Here is a 22279-nt window from a genome sequence, read left to right as displayed (position 1 = left end):
TCCTATTGGAAGTCAGCATGAAAAACAATCTGAAGCGAGAATTAGAATTTCCATCAAGGTTAAAAAGGATTTCTACTACACTTTCAATATTGATCTGTGATGCTTTTTGAGATTGTGCCAGATATGATTCTATGATTGTCTTCAGAATTTTTTTATGTGTAAACAGCTGTAGTGGAGTATTTTTTTATTACAAACAAACGTTGAAAAGAACAGTTCAACTTATCCGTTTTATTTTTTGTTTCTTCAAGTGCAACCTCCCGTAGTCCCATCACCGGCATCGAATTTATGCCGCGGACAATGCACACCCAACAGCGACTGCGCTGTTATCGATGGTCAATTAGGATGCGTATGCCGAAGTGGGTACACACCTGTGGATGAAACTTGTCGGCGTGAGTACATTATAATCTTTATCGCTTAGAACACAGTGGGTTAGTTGGTTGTGTTTTCGTATAGAGCAGGGCTACTCAACTGGCGGACCACGGTCCAAATCCGAACCTTTTGGATGTTAAAAGTGGACCTTGAGTTTTTGGAAAAATTACCTCATTGCCACGTTTCAAGGCTTCTTTAAACTGATTTTCTGCTGGGATGAAGCAATTTTAACTGTAATTATCTCAGTTTCTGGGGGGGATTCGTCCCCAGACTCCCCAACAATTTCTCAGAAATCCAAGTCGAGTTATCTTTTACCTGAAAAAGTGGTTTGGTACAGAATTTAACTTTTGTTGTTGCGTGTGAAATAACCTATTCACCGGACCGCTAAAAATATTCTAATTGTCAAACTGGACTTTTGTTAACATTAGTTGAGTAACCCTGGTATAGAGGTAAGGTGATATGTTGGAAGCAAAGCGAACAGCACCTATTCCGAATATTGGAACGTGCTTTTCATCATCCTTTTTTCTTCCGATTGAAATTGAGCTGCAACCAATATGTTTCAAAGTAGCCTATCAGACAAGTCAAGTCATGATGATGTGATAACGACAAAGCACAATAACGCAATCGCAGAATTATCGGTAATGAAAGCAATTAGCCTTTATCATTCAATAAGCAGCAATTGATCTAAAACTTTCGAGTAGTGATAAGAAGAAATGTTTTCATAGGTTTAGTGGCCGTGCCTAACTATATTCATAGTTACATGTACGTTGAGATTAGATCTTTGCATGCCCGTCAAACTATTACGGTTTTGCCACGTTTTCTTTTGTTGGTTTCGTTACTGTATTCTATTTCCACAATATCGTTTCTTCTGCGTTCCGACAAAGAAAAATACATTGACAAAAATGGAAAGGTTTTCTTGCTGTGTATGAAATGTTGTATTTGTATTTTTTCGTTAGCTGATGCTGGATCTGCAGCTCCTGTCTGTCGAGGAGGGTGCCCGGTAGCCAATTCGATTTGCGCCATCTTCCAAGGGGCTCCTCGGTGCATATGTGCTGTTGGATTCATTGAAGTTGGCCGGAGTTGTCAATGTAAGCAAAGATCCAAGTTTTTAAAATTAATCTTTTTTAGATCGATTCAACGTTTGCTGACGTTAAATCAATATAGAAAGGACCGGCTTGCTAGCTGGGGATATGCTGCTAACATAAAACAAAAAAATCGATTTGATTTGTTTTTATCAAACAGCTGATAACAAATCTTAGAGATGTGTGAAAGGCCTTGGGGTAAAACACCACCAACTCCTGAATATTTGTAGCTTTCAGGAACTCAATGATTTGCAGAAGCAATGACACTTTTCTTGCCTTGCATAATTTAGATCGGTAACTACATGTTAACGTTTAGAAAAAGTTCTTGCATTTCATTTTGAGAACAAAATTGAGCCACGAAGAATCTTTTATGAAAACATGAAGTTTGCTTCTCCTGCTCTACTGTTGAGTTGTTTCTGCATGATCGTAGCCTACTCTATTAAAGCATGTTTGCTTTTTGGTTTGTCGGTGCTACATTGCCTTAATGAATAAACAGAGTGAATTACGTTTAGAAATGTTTCTCTAAAAAACACCAAAATCTACATACTTGCAGCAAATATCTTAATGCAAGGTTACGCAACTGCATCATATTGCGTCACAATCTCCGCTCAACCGCGCGCTTTTGAATTCTTGACCCTGTCTTGTTTTTGTAACAACAATGCAACAACAATGCAACAAAAATTTATCTCAATTTGCTAAATGCAATTAATTTTCTTCTTTATCACAACAATATATGAAAGGTAAAGTGATTGAAGTTATTTTTCAATGTCCAATGCGATTTTTTTCATATTTAGTTATCATTGTGTTGGAAAATACATTCTCATTGCATTGATACTAGGCCACCTCATTCTACAATCAAATTTCCACAACAGCAAACTATCCCTATTTTATCGTTTGCCAAAGAAATATTTAATTTTTTTTTTTTTAGCAAGGACTCTGCTTGCCAAACAGAAATATTTAAATAAACTTTTTTCATTTTCAGCAAGGACTCTTGTACAACCCACACCGGGAAGATGCGGCGGAGCGTGTCCTCAAAACTCACAGTGTTCCCTCTTCGGCAGCAATCAGCCCGCATGTGTATGCGATCCTGGATACCTGGTGTTTTTGAGAACCAGTTGCACACGTAAGTGATGAAAATGAAACACTTTGAATGATACTGAACTATCAACAAACTACATTGAGTTAGATCGAAAGATCAACAACTCAAATTAGTCTTTAAAACTTGTATGAAAAGTTAGCGGTAAAGTTAAGTTTGCTATTATGTCGAAGAAGCTCTTCTTTTGCAGACATGTGTGTAAAGATAGTAAAGGTGTAAAGATAAGATAAGATTAGAATCAGACAAAGTTTTGTCTTCACCCAAGTCCTACATATTCACTTTTATTTATAAGATCACCTAAAGTTCACTTTATTCAAATAGAATTTAGTTAATGTGAGTACACTATACAGTATATCGGTGTTGATTTTGCATCATAAGACATGTAGTCGGTTTTTTCTATTGAGAAATTTAATCAGCTTGGCCCGTATCAAGTGATATTTCCTTTGCTCTTTTTTTTGCAACATTTAATTTCAAAATAAAACCTGTTTTACTTGTATACATTTTCCCTGATTTTATGATGAATTGTCAGCCAATGGGCAGAAATAGCTTGAAGTACAACATGTTTAGAATTGTAGAATTGTCTATTATAAGTTTCTTTAAATTTGTAGAATTCACATAAAATATTTAAAAACTCGTTCACTCTCGATTGCGAGACTGTAAAAGCAAAATATGGCCTCAGGTCAGGACACTTGGTACTATCTGTACCCTGCATTGCTTTTTGGTGCGTGGGTAATAAGACTTCTTGATTTGAAAACATGTAAAGTGAAGTTTCACCGTTTAGTTGACCGTAAATAAATATGTTTGAAGCTTTTGAGTTAACATGAAGTTTTTCTGTTGCAAGTAAATAATATTGCAATTTTTTTAAATCTTTTATTATTCCGACGCTCTTTCACAATGTATTATAACATTTCTATTATTGTTATTCTAAAACGTTTGAGTGTTGATTGTACGGCGTACAGGCGAGCTAACAAAATTGCCTTTTTAACACTCTTCTAACTTCTGGTAATGTTGAAACAATGTAAAAAAAGTTCTAGCTAGCTGAAGAATAAGTCGTAGATTTGATATGAAGACATGACATTTTAAAACCGGTACAGCTATTTACAACTTCCCAATATATAAAGCTTGTCTATCTTATTACAATTCAAAAAACTTGTGTAAAGTTTTTAATGCTCTGCATTTGGCCTCATTAAAGTCATTCCTCTAGGACTAGACATAACAACAGTGTCGTTGGAACAACGAAAATATGTGACCGATTCTCAAAACAATATCGGTTTGACGTTTTCGCGCTCTGTCTTGCAAGACACTTAATCACATGCTTAAAGGTGGTTAGAAACATTAACTTGTTAGAAACATTAAGTTTCTCTCTTTTTCGTATAGTAGATTTCTACTCTCTATCGCAAGCAGTAGCGCACCCAGCATGGGGCTAAGGGGGCTCAAGCCCCCCCAAACTCGCCACAAAAAATAATTTTTTTGTATGTTCCCTATGTAGGCTAGGCTATACCTTTTGCTTACAGGTTAGATATGAATAAGACACAACAATACAACAGGCCCGAGCATTACAACAATATATTTTACATAATTATCGTACAAATAGTTTTAACGGTCGAACGTTTTCGGCTTAATTTTAAGCCCTAATCAAGAATCAGAAAATAATTAATAAATGCCATAAATTTCAACTTCTTGAAGGTAAATTTACATTAGGAAAAGGCAACTACATAAATAACTACAAAAAAATTTGCACCACAGGGAACGTGATACATCAAGTAAATGTTGAGGAGAATGGACGCGCCTCCAGCAAATAATTGTTTGTTTGAATTTGGGTTGTATAGCGTTAACAGTGCTTCCTGAATTTTGGTGTCAAATTGGAATTTGCCTTTGCGTAGAATTTTAAATGAGTCAGCAGAGAATTTTTGATCTGTGCAATAAGAACACTCCATGATATAGTCTTTGATGGCACCTTTCTTTAACTCCCTAAAGCTCAGATGCTCCCGTACTCTCGTGGTCAAATGTCTGGTGGACAACTGGACATACCGATATACCATAGCGTCATACGTCAATGCCGAATCACACGGACATGTACTGTAAAACTGTATAGGCCTACGACATTTGAGCAGAGAGACGAAGGCGTCTGGGACTTTAAATGAAAATACGAACTAATTTTGAATGTTTTGTAAATAGGAAAAACGTCCACATCAAATTTACTGTTTACAAAATTAGTGTTTTGTTTCAAACTGTTTTCGTGCTAGTTGTTGGTTTCGCACTTATCTGTGTTGGCAAACGGAAAGCTAATTTTATCTTGTCATAGGCCTAGATGACGAAAAGTCGAGATCTATAGAAGATTGCGAGAGTGGATGTAGGGATGAGAGTGTTGATGGTTCTAATAGCTTGGGGCTCACTAGGCCAACTTCTAATCTGATTTGAGAGAACAAATCCTGATGTATCGGCAAACCGGTGGGTAGTGGGCCGTGAGTGTCTTTAAATATTAATCAAAGGGATGGGCAGTGGGCACAGTGCCGGTCTTAGGGTATTTCGGGCCCTGTGCGGAATATACTTTGCTGGCCCCAATGACAATGATCCAATTCAGTAGCGAAGCTAGATATTTTGAAAAGGGAGGGGTTGGTCTTACGGTCGGCGGGCGAAGCCTGACGGCGTCATCGCCGAAGGCCACCCTGTGGCGGGGGGTCTGGGGGTCCTCTCCTAGAAAATTTTGAAAACTTACTTTGAATTTGGGGCATTCTGAGAGCATGTTCAACAAAAATTTGGGTATGAATATTACTGTAAAATGGTGCTGTCCGGTGGCATAGCAAAAGGATAAGATCATGCTTTCCTCAGCATTTTTCGGAAATATAAAGCTATGTCTCCATGTTGATTTGGATGCAACCTATTTCGTCGCTTAAAAAATTCTTATCTCGATTCCGTACCCAGAAATCGAGTAACAAAATCAAATTTAGACTTAATTTGTCCCCTGAAAAGATCAAGAGAAATTTTGAAATGTTTGCGGCAACTCCGATCAGCGACTTCGGCTCTGTTGTTTTTTTTCTCGATCTTTTCAGGATACGAAATTTTCAGGGGACAAAAAAGGTTGCACTCGTTGAGTCTCTATGTTTTCTTGTTGCTAATTCCTTTGTTGAATTCACTTTGTTGAATTTTTCCATTGGAAATAACAAAATTACTGCATTTTCTGAGTAGATTGCGGGCCCCCTAATTTGCGGGCCCTGTGCGATCGCACGGTTTGCACACCCCAAAGACCGGCACTGATGGGCATTGGCCTACTGTCACTATTATCGCACATCACTCGGCCGACATTTCTGAATTAGCCCCCCCCTAAATTTTTTTCTGGGTGCGCTACTGATCGCAAGACATTAACCTAAAAGCATAAAAAAACGATGTTTTTCTGCAGTTAGAGTACGTAGCGCATATTTAGACACCATCAAAAATATAGCTCGAGCTGTCACAAGTGTTTTGATAAAATCATTGATTTCTTTAAAACTTACCCTCCGGTCGTGTCATGTCAAGAATTATATTTTTAAGCGCTTTTATGTATGCTTTTGTTATTACTAGTGGTGCGTGATCAAATAATTTCAAAATGCTTTGTTGTTGTTGATAAACTGACGTTTTGAAAAATTAGCTTTACTAACCACACAGCTAAACTTTGTCTTAATAAAAACAAACTTTTTGTGTTGGCTATGAATTTAAAATAGGCCACATAGTGAAGCTTTAGTTCAATGACTTGAAAAATATAAAGATCTCACACCTTTGGATGCGAGTTTGGGGTGAAATTGCTTTGTTCTGACGTTTCTACGTGATGTGTGGTGGCCAACTTAAAAAAATCAAATTTATTATGGTAGTACAAAAGCTATTAGTTTTGGTCTAATTTTTAGGAAAAGTTTATTTTCACGTGGAGGCTACTACATTTTGATAATCAAAGTTTAACAGCAATGCGTGTTTGCTCTGTTTTCAAAACAACTTGAAGTCACTACACTTTGCTATTGGTATAAATTACACTTCCCAAGTCAACGATTTCATTTATTTTTATTATCTTCAACACAAAAGCAACACATGCTGTGTTGAATGACATGTGTGTTTTAAAACAAAAGCTGTTCAAAAGTGATGTTAAAACTTGAACGAGTTAGATGTATGGAATAAATGTTCAACTTTGATAGTTAAAACAAAGTTTAAAGTTGAAATAGGTGTTTGCATGCGAAAGCTAAACGAACAAAGCTCGAATTTTCGAAAGTAACTTGAGAAGACAAGAAATATAGTAGTATTTCTAGGAACTCTCCCGTAATTTCTTCCTTTCACGTATAAGCCTATAATATCACTACTATCACAGCAAATTCCCTGTACGAAAGCACATGCCGTCGTAAAAATGTCATGATTTTTTTATTGTGCTTGCCATGCATTGCACGTTAAAGTCATTTGTAACGCGTCAGTCTATGTTGTAGGGTTGTAACCTGAAGATATTTTAAGGTAATCTCTTGCCAATGAAGTTTCTTGCAAGAATTGCTTACTAATGTTTGAAAAGTTGTGATTGTAACATTGTTCCAGTTTCATCAAAAACATGGTGCCGTTGTTTTAGATGGCTGGTTTAACTCTGAGAGCAAGAGTATATGCTAGACACAAATGCCCACGGGCGAGCATAGCGTACCTGTATGAGACTATCGCAGAAGTGTTTCATTTCTATTCGCCCTTGGCATGCTGTGCAAGTGGCAACATGATTTAAACGTCTTTGTATTGCTTGTGCTCTGTGAAGTGTTGCAAACGAAATGGTTGAATCCGGCAGAAAATCACGATGCTTCAGCGCATCGTGTCAACACACCCCTTCAGATTTTTGCACCTCTTCTCGACCACAAAAACCAAAGTAATCTCATCAAAGTACTGTATATTGTCGTCTTCGACGTGTAAAGCATAATTGAAATAAACTATTCATGTCACTCTTGTTAAAGCTAAAGTAATTCAAAGATACTTATGACCTGATGTGTAGGCCGACATCCCAGTAAGCAAATTAGTCATTTAACGTCTGTAGACGTTGAATCAATGTAAAAAATGACTGATTTGCTGACTGGGATGTCAGTGCATATTATCAACTATAGAAACAAATTATTGTCACGATTTCTTTCTATCTCTTACCAGGAAAAAGACTTGGAAAGATTCAATGACGTGGTTTAATGGGTTATAACCGAAAAGCAGTCAATTAAATGTCGAATAATTCTACTAGTGAAATGATAATCTGACTTCTTGAAGAACTTTAACGAACGGCTTCTCAAATAACTCTAATTTCTGCATCAACTACCAATTCACAACTCATAGCACAACTCTCATAACCAACTCAATAATAATCATCATAATAATCACCATAATAATAATCTCAGAATCATCTCAGAATAAACATTACACAAACTACACCACTATTTATAGTTGGCTGTTCAGTCCAGTAACTTCGAGAAGGTTACATCATAAAGAACCATCGTTCGGTCACGTAGCATTTAAATGTAAACAACAGAAGTCTCTAGAAGGTCACGTAGGGAAAATGATTCCAGAAAAATACACGTTACATAATACAGATTTCGTAATCAGGGGTTACTTCAGGTCATAACCGATAATAACACATCGCACCAGAATTTTACAATCAAAACAACACGCTCGTTGAAGACACAAGCAGCCCGTCGCAAGACCTCGCACATTGATTGTGACATACGCCCCCCCTTAGAATATTGTTGCAAACAATATAACAACACAATCAATACAAAGCACACTACAAAACAATTAATTACTCAATAAAGCAGTTCTCAGTCACAAGTTCATCGTTGCATGATCTACCAACGACAGCGTTTCTCAAAACAATGATCATTACGTTTACTGCGAAAGTTTCCACCATCCTCAATGTCCTCAGTGCACCGGCGAGCAAGATGACCCATCTTCTTACATCGGAAACACTTCCTCTCCGGACAGTCCTTGGCGAGATGACTTTCTTTATGACAATTGTAGCAAGCCTTTTCATCAAAAGGACAGCTCCTGGCTATGTGTCCAATCTCCCTACATCGATAGCAGTGGTTGTCACGGCAACGTCTGTTTTCCGAATGTCCGCCGTCAGCAACGCACTCCCTGGCGAAGTGTCCGCGTCTACCGCATCTATAGCAAACTCCAAATGGTCGTCGCCTGCCTCTTCTCCTCGGTTCATCGCGCTCGTAATATCCGTCATCGTGAGATCGTTGCTGATTATCTGCAGAACAATCTCGAGCAAAGTGACCATTCTTGCCACAAGAATAACAGGTAACTTCAGAATCCTTCTCAATAACATTTCCGATTATAAGATCAACTAAAGGGTTTTGTAAACATAACGCTTTCACAGTCCCACTACAATACGGAGTTTCGATATATATCATCGCTAACGGTCCTTGGATTGAAGTGGTATCTATCTTTGTCACATGGCCAGTTTTTCCCGTTAACTGATTGTCATTTACTAAATCTCTCCTCACCATTATACCCGTAGAACCAGAATCACGTAAAACTTTTACCTTTTTGTTTCCAACTGTTCCATCTACTACTGGCAGGTAATCTTCAGGTATCATTTTTCCGCAAACATCTTCATCCGGTTTCTCCTCGTCAAGCTTGGGTACAGGAATCATTAATGCACAACCGCATCGATAAACGTCCGTGTCTTTATCTTTTCCAGACTGATTGGATAAGGAAAACGACTTGTCCTTGCATTCCTTCGCTTCGTGTCCTTGCCTATTGCAACGATTGCACCACTTCCTCGATTCCTGATGATTTCTGTTAGTCTTTCTCCGGCAGTTAACAGACTTATGACCTAAGCCATTACAATTAAAACAACGTACTTCTCTTGGAACAGCACCTCCTTTAGAATTATTTGTTTGCTCCTCGTCATTATCGCATGACAGTGTTTCTTCAGTCGACAACTTCTCATCATGAGCAACTAAGTACTGTTCTGCCACACTGGCTATTTCTTCTAGAGTCTTTGGACTTCTCTCCATTAGATAAACAGACAGATCTTTTGAACATGAATCTGTGAATTGTTCCTTAACTATAAGGTTTGCCAATCCGTCCAATGATTGTTCGGCTCCCGAAAGCTCAAACCATTTTAACAAAAGGTTTCTTAAACGTTCAATAAATTGACCTGGGCTTTCGTGTCGTTCAGGCTTTGCCTCACAGAATCTTTGACGGTATCCATGCTCGGTAAAATTGTATCGCTTTAACAGAGCTAACTTCAATCTGTCGTAGTTCATGGCTTCTTCTTGCGAAAGTCTTGAATATACATCAAGAGCTTGTCCCGATAATAACATGCTTAGCTGGGTAGCCCACGTCGACTTCTCTAATTTGGCTATTGTAGCATATCTTTCAAATCTTAACAAATAACTATCCAACTCATCTTTTTCTTCAACAAATGATGGCAAATCTGGACGTCTAACTTGCGCCAAAATAACATCTCGAGCATTATCATTAGTAGAATTAGATCGCTCACCAATCTCCAGCTTTTGTCTTTCTAATTCAAGTTTTAACTTTTCCAATTCATATTGCGCTCTTCTTTCTTCAGCTTCTGCTTCGCGCTGCGCTCTTCTTTCTTCAGCTTCTGCTTCGTACTGCCATTGAGCACGTTTTTCTTCAGCTTCTCGTTGTGCTTGTTTTTCTTCAGCTTCAGCTTCGCGCTGCGCCCGCTTCTCCTCTGCTTCGCGCTGCGCCCGCTTCTCCTCTGCTTCAGCTTCAAGTTGTGCTCGCTTTTCCTCAGCTTCAAGTTGTGCAGCTTCAGCCTCACGCTGTGCTCGTTTTTCTTCAGCTTCAAGTTCTGCTTTCCGTATTTCACGAGCAGCTCTTCTATCTTCTCTTTCGTCAGCTTCTCGCTGAGCTTTTTGGTCCATTATCTTGTGATACTCTTCCATCACAAACTGAGACTTCTCATTACCAGTCAGCCCCATTCGTTCAGCCATGCTCCCTAAGTCTTCAATCATCTCATGTTTGACAGTATCCGCCATCTTGACATTAATTTATTATTCTTTCAATAAATCTTTCGGTATTCTTCGGTTTTTCTTTTTCGGTATTCCCGGACGAGCCCCCAGAATGTCACGATTTCTTTCTATCTCTTACCAGGAAAAAGACTTGGAAAGATTCAATGACGTGGTTTAATGGGTTATAACCGAAAAGCAGTCAATTAAATGTCGAATAATTCTACTAGTGAAATGATAATCTGACTTCTTGAAGAACTTTAACGAACGGCTTCTCAAATAACTCTAATTTCTGCATCAACTACCAATTCACAACTCATAGCACAACTCTCATAACCAACTCAATAATAATCATCATAATAATCACCATAATAATAATCTCAGAATCATCTCAGAATAAACATTACACAAACTACACCACTATTTATAGTTGGCTGTTCAGTCCAGTAACTTCGAGAAGGTTACATCATAAAGAACCATCGTTCGGTCACGTAGCATTTAAATGTAAACAACAGAAGTCTCTAGAACAGCGGTTCTTAAACTGGGGGGCGCGCCCCCCTTGGGGGGCGCGAAAGGTTCACAAGGGGGGCGCGAGCGATGTCAAACTATGTGACTAAACGCATGTGACTAAACTTCGCGTAATGAATTTTTGGGGTCGTGATGAAACAGTTTAATTCAGTCTAGTGCCGGTAGCTTGTAGTCTTGCCATGATGTCAATTGAAGAGGAAATGCTGTTTTGCAGACCTCTCGAAACGACTACTAAAGCAGAAGACATATTCCAAGTTGTCACCTCCGATAGCAGATACTAGCAGATACCAGATGTCCGCTCCGATAACTCAATTGGTTAGCGCGTCACTTCTGGAACGAAGAAGCTTCAAGATCAAGCGGCGCTGGTTCGACTCTCGGGGTGCGCGCTTGAGCAACGCACGCTAAGGACTGCTCTCCATTCAGCGGCATTTAATGGATGGAATAGTTCCCCGGCAACAAGACTTCAACAATCGGAATCTTCACTCTGTCAATCTCGGTGACCGGGCCTGCGTCAGTGATTCAAAGCCTCTACAAGTAGGCTATGCGAAACTGCCAGGATTAAGCTCTGCAAGAAGCTTTCCCAGTCCGAGGATAAAGATTCAATCAATCAAACCACATTTTATGACAACAATGGTCTGAAATGGGATAAACTTGTGGGTGTCTGCACTGACGGTGCTCCAGCAATGATTGGATCTAGAAGTGGATTTATTGCCAGGATAAAGCCAAAAAGTCCCAATGCCATTGGATCTCACTGCGTGATTCACCGTGAGGCTCTGGCCTCCAGGACTCTACCAGCTGCAATGAAAGATAAGCTTACAGTAATCATACGAGCCGTCAATACGAGACTGTTTACCAAGCTGTGCAAGGATATGGATTCGAACCATGAGACTCTCCTCTTCCATACATCTGTTCGTTGGTTATCGAAAGGTAATATGTTAGCTCGCGTGTATGAAATGAGAGATGAACTGATGCTATTTTTGGAAGCTCATGGGAAGCAAGATCTCCTTCTGCCATTTTCATCAGAGAAGTTTCAGCTGGAGTTGGCATACCTCGTGGACATTTTCGAGGCCCTCAATAACTTAAATCTGCTCTTGCAGGGCAGAAATACTAACCGGATTAATAGCTATGATTCCATTCGAGCATTTGTGGCAAAGCTGGGGTTGTGGCACCGCCGAATACAAATAGGAAATGCAGCTTCATTTCCCAACCTAGATACTGCACTTGACAAAAAGCAACTTGAACTGGAAAGTGAGCTTAAGGCTGAAGTGGAGGCTCACCTTCAGCTTTTGAAACAAGAATTCGAACGCTATTTCCCAGACTTGGGTGACAACGACCTTCCAGAATGGAAGATGACAAGAAATCCCTTTCGTGTTAACGAGGACATTCTTCCCGACGGTTTGCAAGAGGGATATCTTGGAAATAAAGTGTAACTCCACTGCAAAAGACGATTATGAAGCAATCCCACTAACTGATTTTTGGGTTAAATATTTGCACATATACAAGGGAGTGGGTAGCGTGGCGATACGCACACTTCTTCTGTTTTCGTCCACTTATCTGTGCGAAAGTGGCTTTTCTACTCTTTTGAACATAAAAACAAAACATCGAAACAAACTTATTGATTGTGAAGCCGATCTGAGGTGTGCATTATCAGCTACAAAGTCTCGAATTAAAATTTTGGTTTCCGAAAAACAATTACATCCCTCACATTGATGAAAGCTAAATATTATTCCTGTAGTCATTACACTTTACTGTTTGCTAATTTTGTAGTTTGGTGGGGCGCAAGTTTGGATGGCACGTCAAAGGGGGGCGCGGCTCGAAAAGTTTAAGAACCCCTGCTCTAGAAGGTCACGTAGGGAAAATGATTCCAGAAAAATACACGTTACATAATACAGATTTCGTAATCAGGGGTTACTTCAGGTCATAACCGATAATAACACATCGCACCAGAATTTTACAATCAAAACAACACGCTCGTTGAAGACACAAGCAGCCCGTCGCAAGACCTCGCACATTGATTGTGACAATTATGAATATAAATTTAGAATCAATAGAATCTTATAAGAAAGGAGATGTAACATTTAAGATTCTATTAGACTAAGTTTGGACGTAACGATTTTTTCAGCAAGAAACTTTATCTAGTGCATAACGTTTTCCATAAGTTTTTACTGTAGGTTGTTTTCAGCTGCGCAGCAGCTGACTCGAAGACTCTATGTCACTTCGCTGCTTCCTTTCGTCTGCTGTATCGCATCTGTGAGCGCAGTGTTCTGTATGTTACCGCAATGGGCACAAATAAAAGCATCATTATTATTATTATTTTCTGATGCTGATTCATTGAGAACTTTCATTTGCAACTGCTATGTGCTATTTCTGAAATATAACGACATGTTTATATTTAGCACGGCCTAGCGCTCCTAGCGCTCCTGTGGATGGATGCCGTCGGCCTCGCATTTCTCCAAATCGTAACATTCTTCCAAACAACAATCAGCAAGTGTGGCTAACTGGGGCCATCATCATCTACTCATGTGACTCGGGATATATCCTAAACGGAAGACGAAGAGCAAGGTGTGGAGAAAATGGGAGATTCACATCCCCACCTCCAACTTGCAGCCCACCAGGTAACTTTGACCAGCAGTATTTTTTCTAGTTTTGTGTTTGCAAGTCATCTTTTTAAAAAAATACACTAGGTACTACATTATTTATCTTTGAACTATATCTTGCAAATAAGATTGCAGCTAGACGTTAATAATAATGGCAGTTAATTTGTTTATTTACTTGAATGGCAGTTATTTGTTTATTTACTTTAAAACGCCGCTTTTTCATCTTATTTCCATTGAAGACGAGAAAACAACAGTGTTTGTTTGACTTATTTGTTTTTTAATTACAATAATAAAAACAATGCTTTGTTTGCGGTAGAATTTATTCTGATTGGTTAGCTCTGTTATTTTTTGAACATAGTTTGACTCATTTACTTGTTTGATGATCACTTTTCTATGGTAGTCCTGCTGCAAATTGACTTCGGTCTCAAAGTTGTAACATTAGTTTTTATTTTTCTTCCATGCAGTTACACCACGAACAACTCAACCACCAGCTCCAACTCAAGCAGTAATCGTCAGATGCCGCGCACCTCGTCCGCCAGTCAACGGTTTCATTCGACCCCGACGAACTGTGTTTGCTGTTGGTCAGCAAGTACAGTTTCTATGTAGACCACCTTTAACTAACCGAGGCGACACAACCGCAGTGTGTGAGACCAGCGGCCAGTTTTCTGCTGCAAATCCTGTATGTGTGGCAGGTATGTATCGAAATATAGTGGTGTTTTATAGTTTTATGATTTTGTAAGTACATTTTGTTATTAACGCTCAAAACATACAGAGAACTGCGATTGCTTTTTTATAAAATTGTGCTAACACATTCTTGTTTCGACTAAACTACCAGCGTTTGTACAATCGGAACAAAAAAAGCTAGCAAATCATGTTTTTCGCATTGGTTTAAGGTTGTCCGCTCGCTAGTCCGCCCCGTTAGCTCAGTGGTTACGCACCCGGCTCAAGATCACGCGGCGCTGGTTCGACTCTCGGGGTGTGCGCTTGAGCAACGCATTTCAGGACTGCTCTCCATTCAGCGGCATCTAGTGAATGGAATAATTCCCCGCCAACAACACTTCAACAATCGAAAAAACTTCCTGAAAAACGGCCCTGCGTCAAGAGCCTCTATACAAGTATGCGAAACGACCAGGAATAACCTATCAAGGCCTTGTCAGTCCGAGGATTAAGATTCAAAACCAAACCACACCAAACCAACCAGCCAACCAAGGTCTACAGAAGTTGGACTGATTTGTTTGGGTAGTCTTATCATTTGTTTGCACCTGTGCCCATAGCATTGCGTTGCTCTTGTATTTCCGTTGTAAAATTTTCTTTTCAATATTTCTTCGATTACCAGAGATGCATATAAGCACTTGTGATCATGTACATCAATATAGAGAAGTTGGTTTACTAACTCAGCATTGCATAGACGCGTTTTGTCATAGCTGACTCTATGCATAGACACGACGATGTTCTTGAAATGGTGTTTGGTTACAAAAAGAAAATTCTTAAGTCTTCAGTAATGGTCAGTGGCCGCTGTACCTAGGATCTTGATTGTACAAACAAAAGGTTATTTTATAATCCAACTTATTTTATTTTTTAAGTTCAACCTACAGTCCCTCCATCTGTTGCACCATCTCCTGCGACTGATCTCTGCAATGGACAATGTACGGATAATAGTGATTGTGCTCTTGTTGATGGTCAAGCAAGATGCGTGTGTCGCTTTGGTTATACACCTGTTAGTGGATCTTGTCAGCGTGAGTACATCCATGTCTTCATAGGTTAGAACTTGCAAAGTAACTGCCTAGGATTATATACTGTACTTGTTGCATAAACTAAAACGATATGTTTCAAGCAAAGCAGATAACACTTTTAAGTTCTATTTATGTAAGTGGATCATGGATTTTTACAATTTTCTCTTTTGAAAAAATCCTGCTAAATGAAGAATAGTTTCTCAAGTTCTACTTGCACTATGGGTTATGTAAGTTTGTCTAGACAGCGTTCCTGTGACATGATAGCAGTATTCAGCAACGGAAAACAGTACCATAGTTTACCACCATTGCTCAGTGGATAGGTGAGCATTTAAACATAAAAAGATTTGTAAAACCAATGAATCATCGAACCAATCAAAAGTTACAGGAAAAACAGAGAAAAGCGCAAACATTCCTGATATAGGCTACTGTAAAGTAAATTAATAGTCAACATTTCGCCATCCAGAGCTTGGCGTAGTCATTTCGCTGACGGCTGACGTGTGTTCGATTCCCACCCAAACTCTTTTTTCTTCTGTCATTATCAAACATAGTTCAAAATAAGATTTACTCTCTGGCTAAATGCTAGAATGGTCACAGTTGGAAGATATAGTCACTTAAACATGTTCTGATTGGTTGGCGGTGTCATCAGCTCTGGCAGTGAGCTGTCTTGTTTAAAGTGCCTTTAGCCCTATACCCAATGGATAAGTACTCTGACTTGCAATGTATTAACTCCCCCACCAAACGACGATGATTTAATTTTGGTGTAGGCAGTTGACCAACGGACTTCCATGACAGCTCTTTCTTCAGGAAAAATATACAGGCAGCAAAACTTCGATAAAAAACTGAAAACTACCCACTTTTATCTTTGGTGGCCGGGCTCATCGCAATAGCTAAACTTTATATTCTTACGGTTATGTTTTCAACAATTTTTTTCAATCCCAACATAAAAAATCACAAATAAGGAATCCATATTAGAGTACTTAGTCAATGGCTTAACTGCATTAACCTTCTTTAAATAAACCCTTTGCGGTCCAATTTTTTTTACCAAAAATTTCCCCACAGGTCCAAATTTTTTTTTTATACTAAATCATTTCCTTTCCATGTTCTAAGGCGTATTCTGTGTGAGTTTTTTCATATTTGAGGAGAAAAAACGAAAAATAGCGATTTTTAGTTTGTGCTATTTTTGTTTGGCAAGGCACCTCCAGCGGTGAAACACTCGCATTTTGTGTTTGTACTTCACAATTCTTAGCTTATATCCCATACTACTGTTTAGGCGACACTGTTGCTAATTATTATTTACCACTATCAATCAATCTAATTATTATTTACAACAAATATTGCTGAGGCTGCAGTTTTAGGGCATTGTATAACTCCATATCAGTTGCATTTTTTGTTTTGTATTTGAATTCTAAGAACAACACACACTACAAACATAGAGACGGCAAAACACAGGTAAGAAAACACGGAAAGTGAAACCACAGGTAAGAGGCAGTAAACAATTTTATTGTTTGTAGTTTCTTTGGGTGTGGTATGCTTTGAAGCATGCACCTGGGTGCAATCCAGGTTTTCTGACACACGTCTCGCAATAAAAGAGGGTTGTTTTCCTGGAATGCGGTTTGCTGCATACCATACAGTCTTTGTTGTGTCCACGAGCAGCCTTTGCAATAAAATGCTGTTGTTTGTTCAACCTTTCTTCCAAATCGAGGGAACTTGGCCTGCCCCTTTTCTTGCTGCGATTATTCCTAACGTTCCCGACAAGCTGCTCGACCAGTCTTTGTCTGTATGTCAATTGCCTGGAGGCTGCATGTGTTGCCTGTTTGTACAAAATAAAAGAGTTTACAATACAAACTTCCAGCAACCAGAAAAAGATCTTTCTCCACCACTTCAAAGTCTTTCTGGTAAACGAATAAGAGGTGCAGTAATGGTCTGAGCGGTCAACAGCTCCCATGTGCTCTGTGTAGTCACAGATCACCAGGGGCTTTTCAAAGTCTTCCTGCTGGCCTCCTCTTTTTACTCGTGAAATAGATTTTACATCTGCATTATGCCAGCTGCTGAGCATAAGCACAGTACGCTTGTCGTGCCAACCTAAAGCCATCAGCATCTTGCTGGAGTGCCGGTAAACTTTTGTTTCATGGTTCTTCAAGCGCAAGCGTTTGAGATCCTCTGGAAGACCTTTACGATTTTTTTGAACGGTTCCAGTTGTATGCATTCCCTCTTCTAAAAGCTTCACCGCCAATGTTGGGCTGGTATAAAATCTATCAGTGTAGATGTGATATCCAGCCCCTTGAGTTTGAGTTACCAGCTGATCCACCAAATGCATTACGATTCTGGTAGTAAACGGCTCTCCAGGCCTTGGCAGTGCATCAGTTGTTGGCTGCCCGAAGTACGGTTCAAAACAGGAGATGTAGCCAGTCTCACAGTCCGATAGCACGTAGACTCGCATGCCCCATTTGGTGGGCTTTTGGGGGTTGTATGTTTTGAAAATTATTCGTCCTTTATATCCCACTGTGCTTTCATCAACTGCAACATTTCTTCCCGGAGTAAACAATTCAAGGCATTTTTTTTGAAGATAGTTTACGAAGTGATGTACTCTTCCTCCTCTGGTGATTGGAGCAGTTGTGGGTTCAGGCGACTTCATGTGAAACATCCAGTGGATTTGCAAAAAACGTCGCCGGGAAAAAATGTCAAGAAAGAATGGACAATACTGTGTCCAATTCCGACTAAAAAATAATTTTACGTCTGGCTTGTCATTCATTGCCATATTCATAATGACACCTAAATAGGCCTTCATCTCAACAAGAGTTACATCCTTCCATTCAAACCAGACGGAATTGTTTGAAAATGCCTTCCCGCTGAGTTTTATAACTGCATATGCATTGGTTGCAGTCACCAATTCCATTAGCAGCTCGTCAGTAAGAAAGTGTTGGAGTGCTTCTAACTCTGATTCGGGTTGGGATGGAAAACGCACTCCTGGATTTTGAACTGTAAATGGACGATGAGGAAAGTCAAGGTCATTTGATCTCCAAGCATTCCAACCATTGTTGTCAGAGCTGTCACTGTCTTCGTCACTGGATCCACTGCTCTCGATGTCGGTATCCATAGGTTCACTGTCGGAATCATCAAAAATGCTTTCGTCCATAGTCAGGTCCAATTCATCATCACTTTCTGATTCAGAAAGATCCACTTCCATCAGCACTTCTTCCGCAGATAAAACCCTTCTAGCCATAATAAAATTATAGAATACGTAGCTACAAAAGGAAACAAAGCTTACAAACACCACATAACTTTCGCTATAACAAGCAAAACACAAACTATTACAGAACACTGCTGTAAATCAATTCAGCAGTAATGCATTCACAGCAGCTGCTAACTCGGTTTTCCAAATGAAATGGTTTGCACTTATCAGCGCGCCTCGCTTTTGCACACGGCACCAAATCAGCTAGAATTTCACCAAACGTACCAAGCAAGAAACTAGTCACGCGTAACTGCGCTATTAACATCCCTAGGATGACGTTGGACTTGCTGTAACGATTGAAATAAATGCCTCATCCCAGGGATGAGGTTGGACTAAATTACATAATTTTATTTCTCATCCTAGGGATGAGGCTGGACCGCAAAGGGTTAAAAGGAAAAAATCCATATAATTACATTTACTTATAGAACAAAAAAGGGCTGAACGAACTTGGGCTATTTTTTATTGAATTTCAACATTGATGTGTCATCTTGTTTTCAGGTCAAGGCATTCCAACCAGGCCAATACCAACCAGGCCAATACCAACCAGGCCAATACCAACCAGGCCAACACCAACCAGATGTCTTCCACCAACTCTACCAATAAGCGGTTTCATTTTTCCTCAACAAGTTTCATACGCTGTAGGACAGCGAGTACAGTTTCGATGCAGGGCACCTTTAACCAACCGAGGAGATACATCTGCAATATGTCAGAGAAATGGCCAGTTTTCTGCAGCAAATCCTCAATGTGTTGCAGGTAGGCTTTGCTTGCAGTGCATGGTCACAACAGTTTTTTCATGTTTGTAGAGCTTGGCAACAAAATTAGTGGTTAGGGATTGTATTGAAGAGTTGGTTACAATGCGTTTTGCGTCTGAAAAACGAACCCCATTTAAAGTTAAAACAAAATATGAATAACCTTGCAACAACTTTATCCTAAGAACCACTATTTGGGTTGGCAAAAGTACCTAAAAAAATATGGCCAAATAGGAGGAATCGCTTACTTCACTCAATAGTGTTGGGAGATTGCAGGCTTTCGTGAAGATAATGACAATATCTTTTTGTTTAAAAAGTTTTTTACAAAATATTTTTTCTTAAAACTCTTTTTATGGCAAGTCTACACTGCATTGTTTTGCGCATGTTTGTCATTTGGTTTGTCTTTAGACAAGTTCTAATGAACAAAAGTTTGCCAATTATTATTCCTGCTCGATTCTCTATTGCTTTAGTTAAACTTAAAGCAATAGATTTTTTTATACTTTTTCTTTAACTCTCTTTTTGTGCATGAGTTGGTAACTGTCACATACTCCACCCATTTGTTGCAGCAATTGGTTTATTTGTAATAGTGGTCAGAGGTTAGTTAGATGATAGATATGGTGTGTTGAGCGTCTAGGAGTCTTGTCCACATGCTTTGGCCCACATCAACCACCAACAGGCTTATCTAAAACTTGTGCACCAACCTTTAACCAATAAAACATTTCAATGAACTTTTCTGTATCTAATGAGCGTTGATTCTTTTGGAACAAAATTTAGATAGTTTTGCTGATAATAATCTATAAATTTTATTCTGAGACATACAGTAGATTTATTTCTTTAAAGTTTATTTCGACTATATAGATTCGGCAGTTTATACAAATACAGTATGTTTATGTAGTTTATAATTATGCAATATTCTGCAATTTGTGTCACTTTGAACTAAGAGTAGATATTACTAGTTCATATAATAGGCTTTTATTTTTTAGTCTACTGATGATATAGGCCTAGTAGCTAATAGGTCTACCTCTATGCCTTCATAAAAATGAAACCTTATTTATTACAACTGAAATCACGTTTGTTAACATTGAATAATTGATATTAAACATTTGTAGCTAAACTAAAATACAATCCTAAAATTTTGAAAAAAAATTTCTGCTGACTCATCGCCTACTTTCTTTGCTCAGTCATTTTCCTTTTCAGTCCAACCTGTTCCCCCAAGTGTCGACCCCAATCAAGGTAACTGCGTAATACCGATAGCGCCTAACAACGGCGTGCTTGTGAATCCAAGCGACTCGTGGACTATCGGAAGTATTGCGGAGTACCGTTGCAACACAGGCTTTAGACTTGTTGGTTTCGCTCGAACGAGATGCTTGCAAAATGGATTGTTCAACAGCCCTCCGCCTATTTGTCAACGTGAGTTTTATTTATTTGGTAATACTTGTTTAATTTTCACATGACTATCTTGAGGTATGAGGATTCATTTGTCACATTTGGCAAACTTTTGTACATCTTTCTATTTTTTTACAGTTGCCCAACCTAGAGATATCATAACTTGTTGTGTCACCTGTTGAAGACGCTTTCTAAACATTTTCTTTTTCAGCTGTTTCACATGTAACATCATTTAAAATGATTTGCTGTTGAATGTGAAAAGCCAAGCATCATTTTAAAACAATAGTCGTTAAAAAGATTTGTTTGTAGCAGTATGAGCCTATTTCTAAGTTCTTTGTGTCTTTTTGAAATGCGTCTTTAAATGGAATTCGTACGGTTAGCGTGGAGGCTACACCGATAGAGTTAGCGAAACGCAATGCTTGCTGATGCAATGTGAGTAGGTTACTCATCAGCCTTGTGCTGACACTAAGTAGATCGCTTCTTTTATACATGTTTACTGTATTGATGAATGCTAAGCCTTTGTTGACAAAAAATGAAACTTATCTTCAATATTATTTCCAGTTGTAGTATTGTTCTGCGTGTTATTGTTCTTATGTGATGTCACATTAGAACTAGAATACTATTACAAATATCCTTTCTTTCCTCATAGCTGGAGTAACATGTCCGCTGCCTGTAGTTCCGTTTGGCGGTTCCATCGACACACCGAACAAATTGATTTACGTTCCGTTTGACAGAGTAACATATACGTGTGGTGATCAATATACTTTAATTGGCAACCCTGTTATTGTTTGCCGTCGTGACGGCTCATACTCTTCTCCGTTTCCTTCATGTGGATGTAAGTACTTGTACCATAGTAATTGCAAACAAATTTATATTCTTAGTGAAAATATCAATTATACACTCTTTTTGTTGTAAACAATAAATACTATAGTGAAAAAAATATTTGAAACAATTTTAAGATATTAACGTCTAGCCTTTAAAGTACGTGTTAATTTGAAGAGAAGGAGACATTATTTATGGTCTCTGTTAAAGAAGGACCTTTAGTGCAAACTAACACACGTTAAAATTATTTGGATTTGAACCAGTCAACTCATAGAACTCACGACGTGATACATCTTCTATGTCACATTGTCCCACATATGTCACATTGTCCCTGGTCCCAGGTTAGGGTGTATGTCAGCTTGACTGACCCACTTTCTTGTTATTAGAATTTAAACACGCCTTTGAATAGTTTTAATGTATTTCTATCTGCTTTACGTGGATCCCTTGTGGACTTTATGCCCATTCAAGGTTACAAAGTGTCGCAAACCCCCTCTTTTTTAATTTGAAATAAATACTATTACTGTAATACTACAAAAAGTGCTCAATGCCAAGCAAAAAGCCCCGCATAGCGAATTTCATCAAATGAAGTTACTATTCTCTAAAACCTCTGCAGCCAGTTTCACCACAAAAGGGGATCATCAGACGGTCCTTATTCAAATATATTCTATTTGAAAAAAGACCTTCTTATGATGCCCCTTTTGAGGTGAAACAAGCTGTAGAGGTG

General features: G+C 38.8%; 1 protein-coding gene across 2 annotated transcripts in view; it reads left to right on the top strand.

The window, feature by feature from the left end:
• The window catches only part of LOC145764823 (complement receptor type 2-like), a 39836-nt gene that overhangs the window by 1318 nt on the left and 16239 nt on the right, over nt 1-22279 (top strand). For both annotated transcript variants that reach the window (XM_082576502.1, XM_082576501.1), the window contains exons 3-11: nt 249-389; nt 1326-1457; nt 2434-2574; nt 13433-13651; nt 14098-14325; nt 15217-15369; nt 19097-19351; nt 20545-20757; nt 21383-21568. In XM_082576502.1, coding sequence (XP_082432628.1) covers nt 249-389; nt 1326-1457; nt 2434-2574; nt 13433-13651; nt 14098-14325; nt 15217-15369; nt 19097-19351; nt 20545-20757; nt 21383-21568 — 1668 coding nt within the window. The remainder of the gene's footprint in view (nt 1-248; nt 390-1325; nt 1458-2433; nt 2575-13432; nt 13652-14097; nt 14326-15216; nt 15370-19096; nt 19352-20544; nt 20758-21382; nt 21569-22279) is intronic.

Source organism: Aplidium turbinatum, chromosome 2, assembly GCF_918807975.1.
Source record: "Aplidium turbinatum chromosome 2, kaAplTurb1.1, whole genome shotgun sequence".
Taxonomy (NCBI): domain Eukaryota; kingdom Metazoa; phylum Chordata; class Ascidiacea; order Aplousobranchia; family Polyclinidae; genus Aplidium; species Aplidium turbinatum.
Note: the sequence above shows the minus strand (reverse complement) of the source record. Positions and strands in the feature narration are given on the sequence as shown.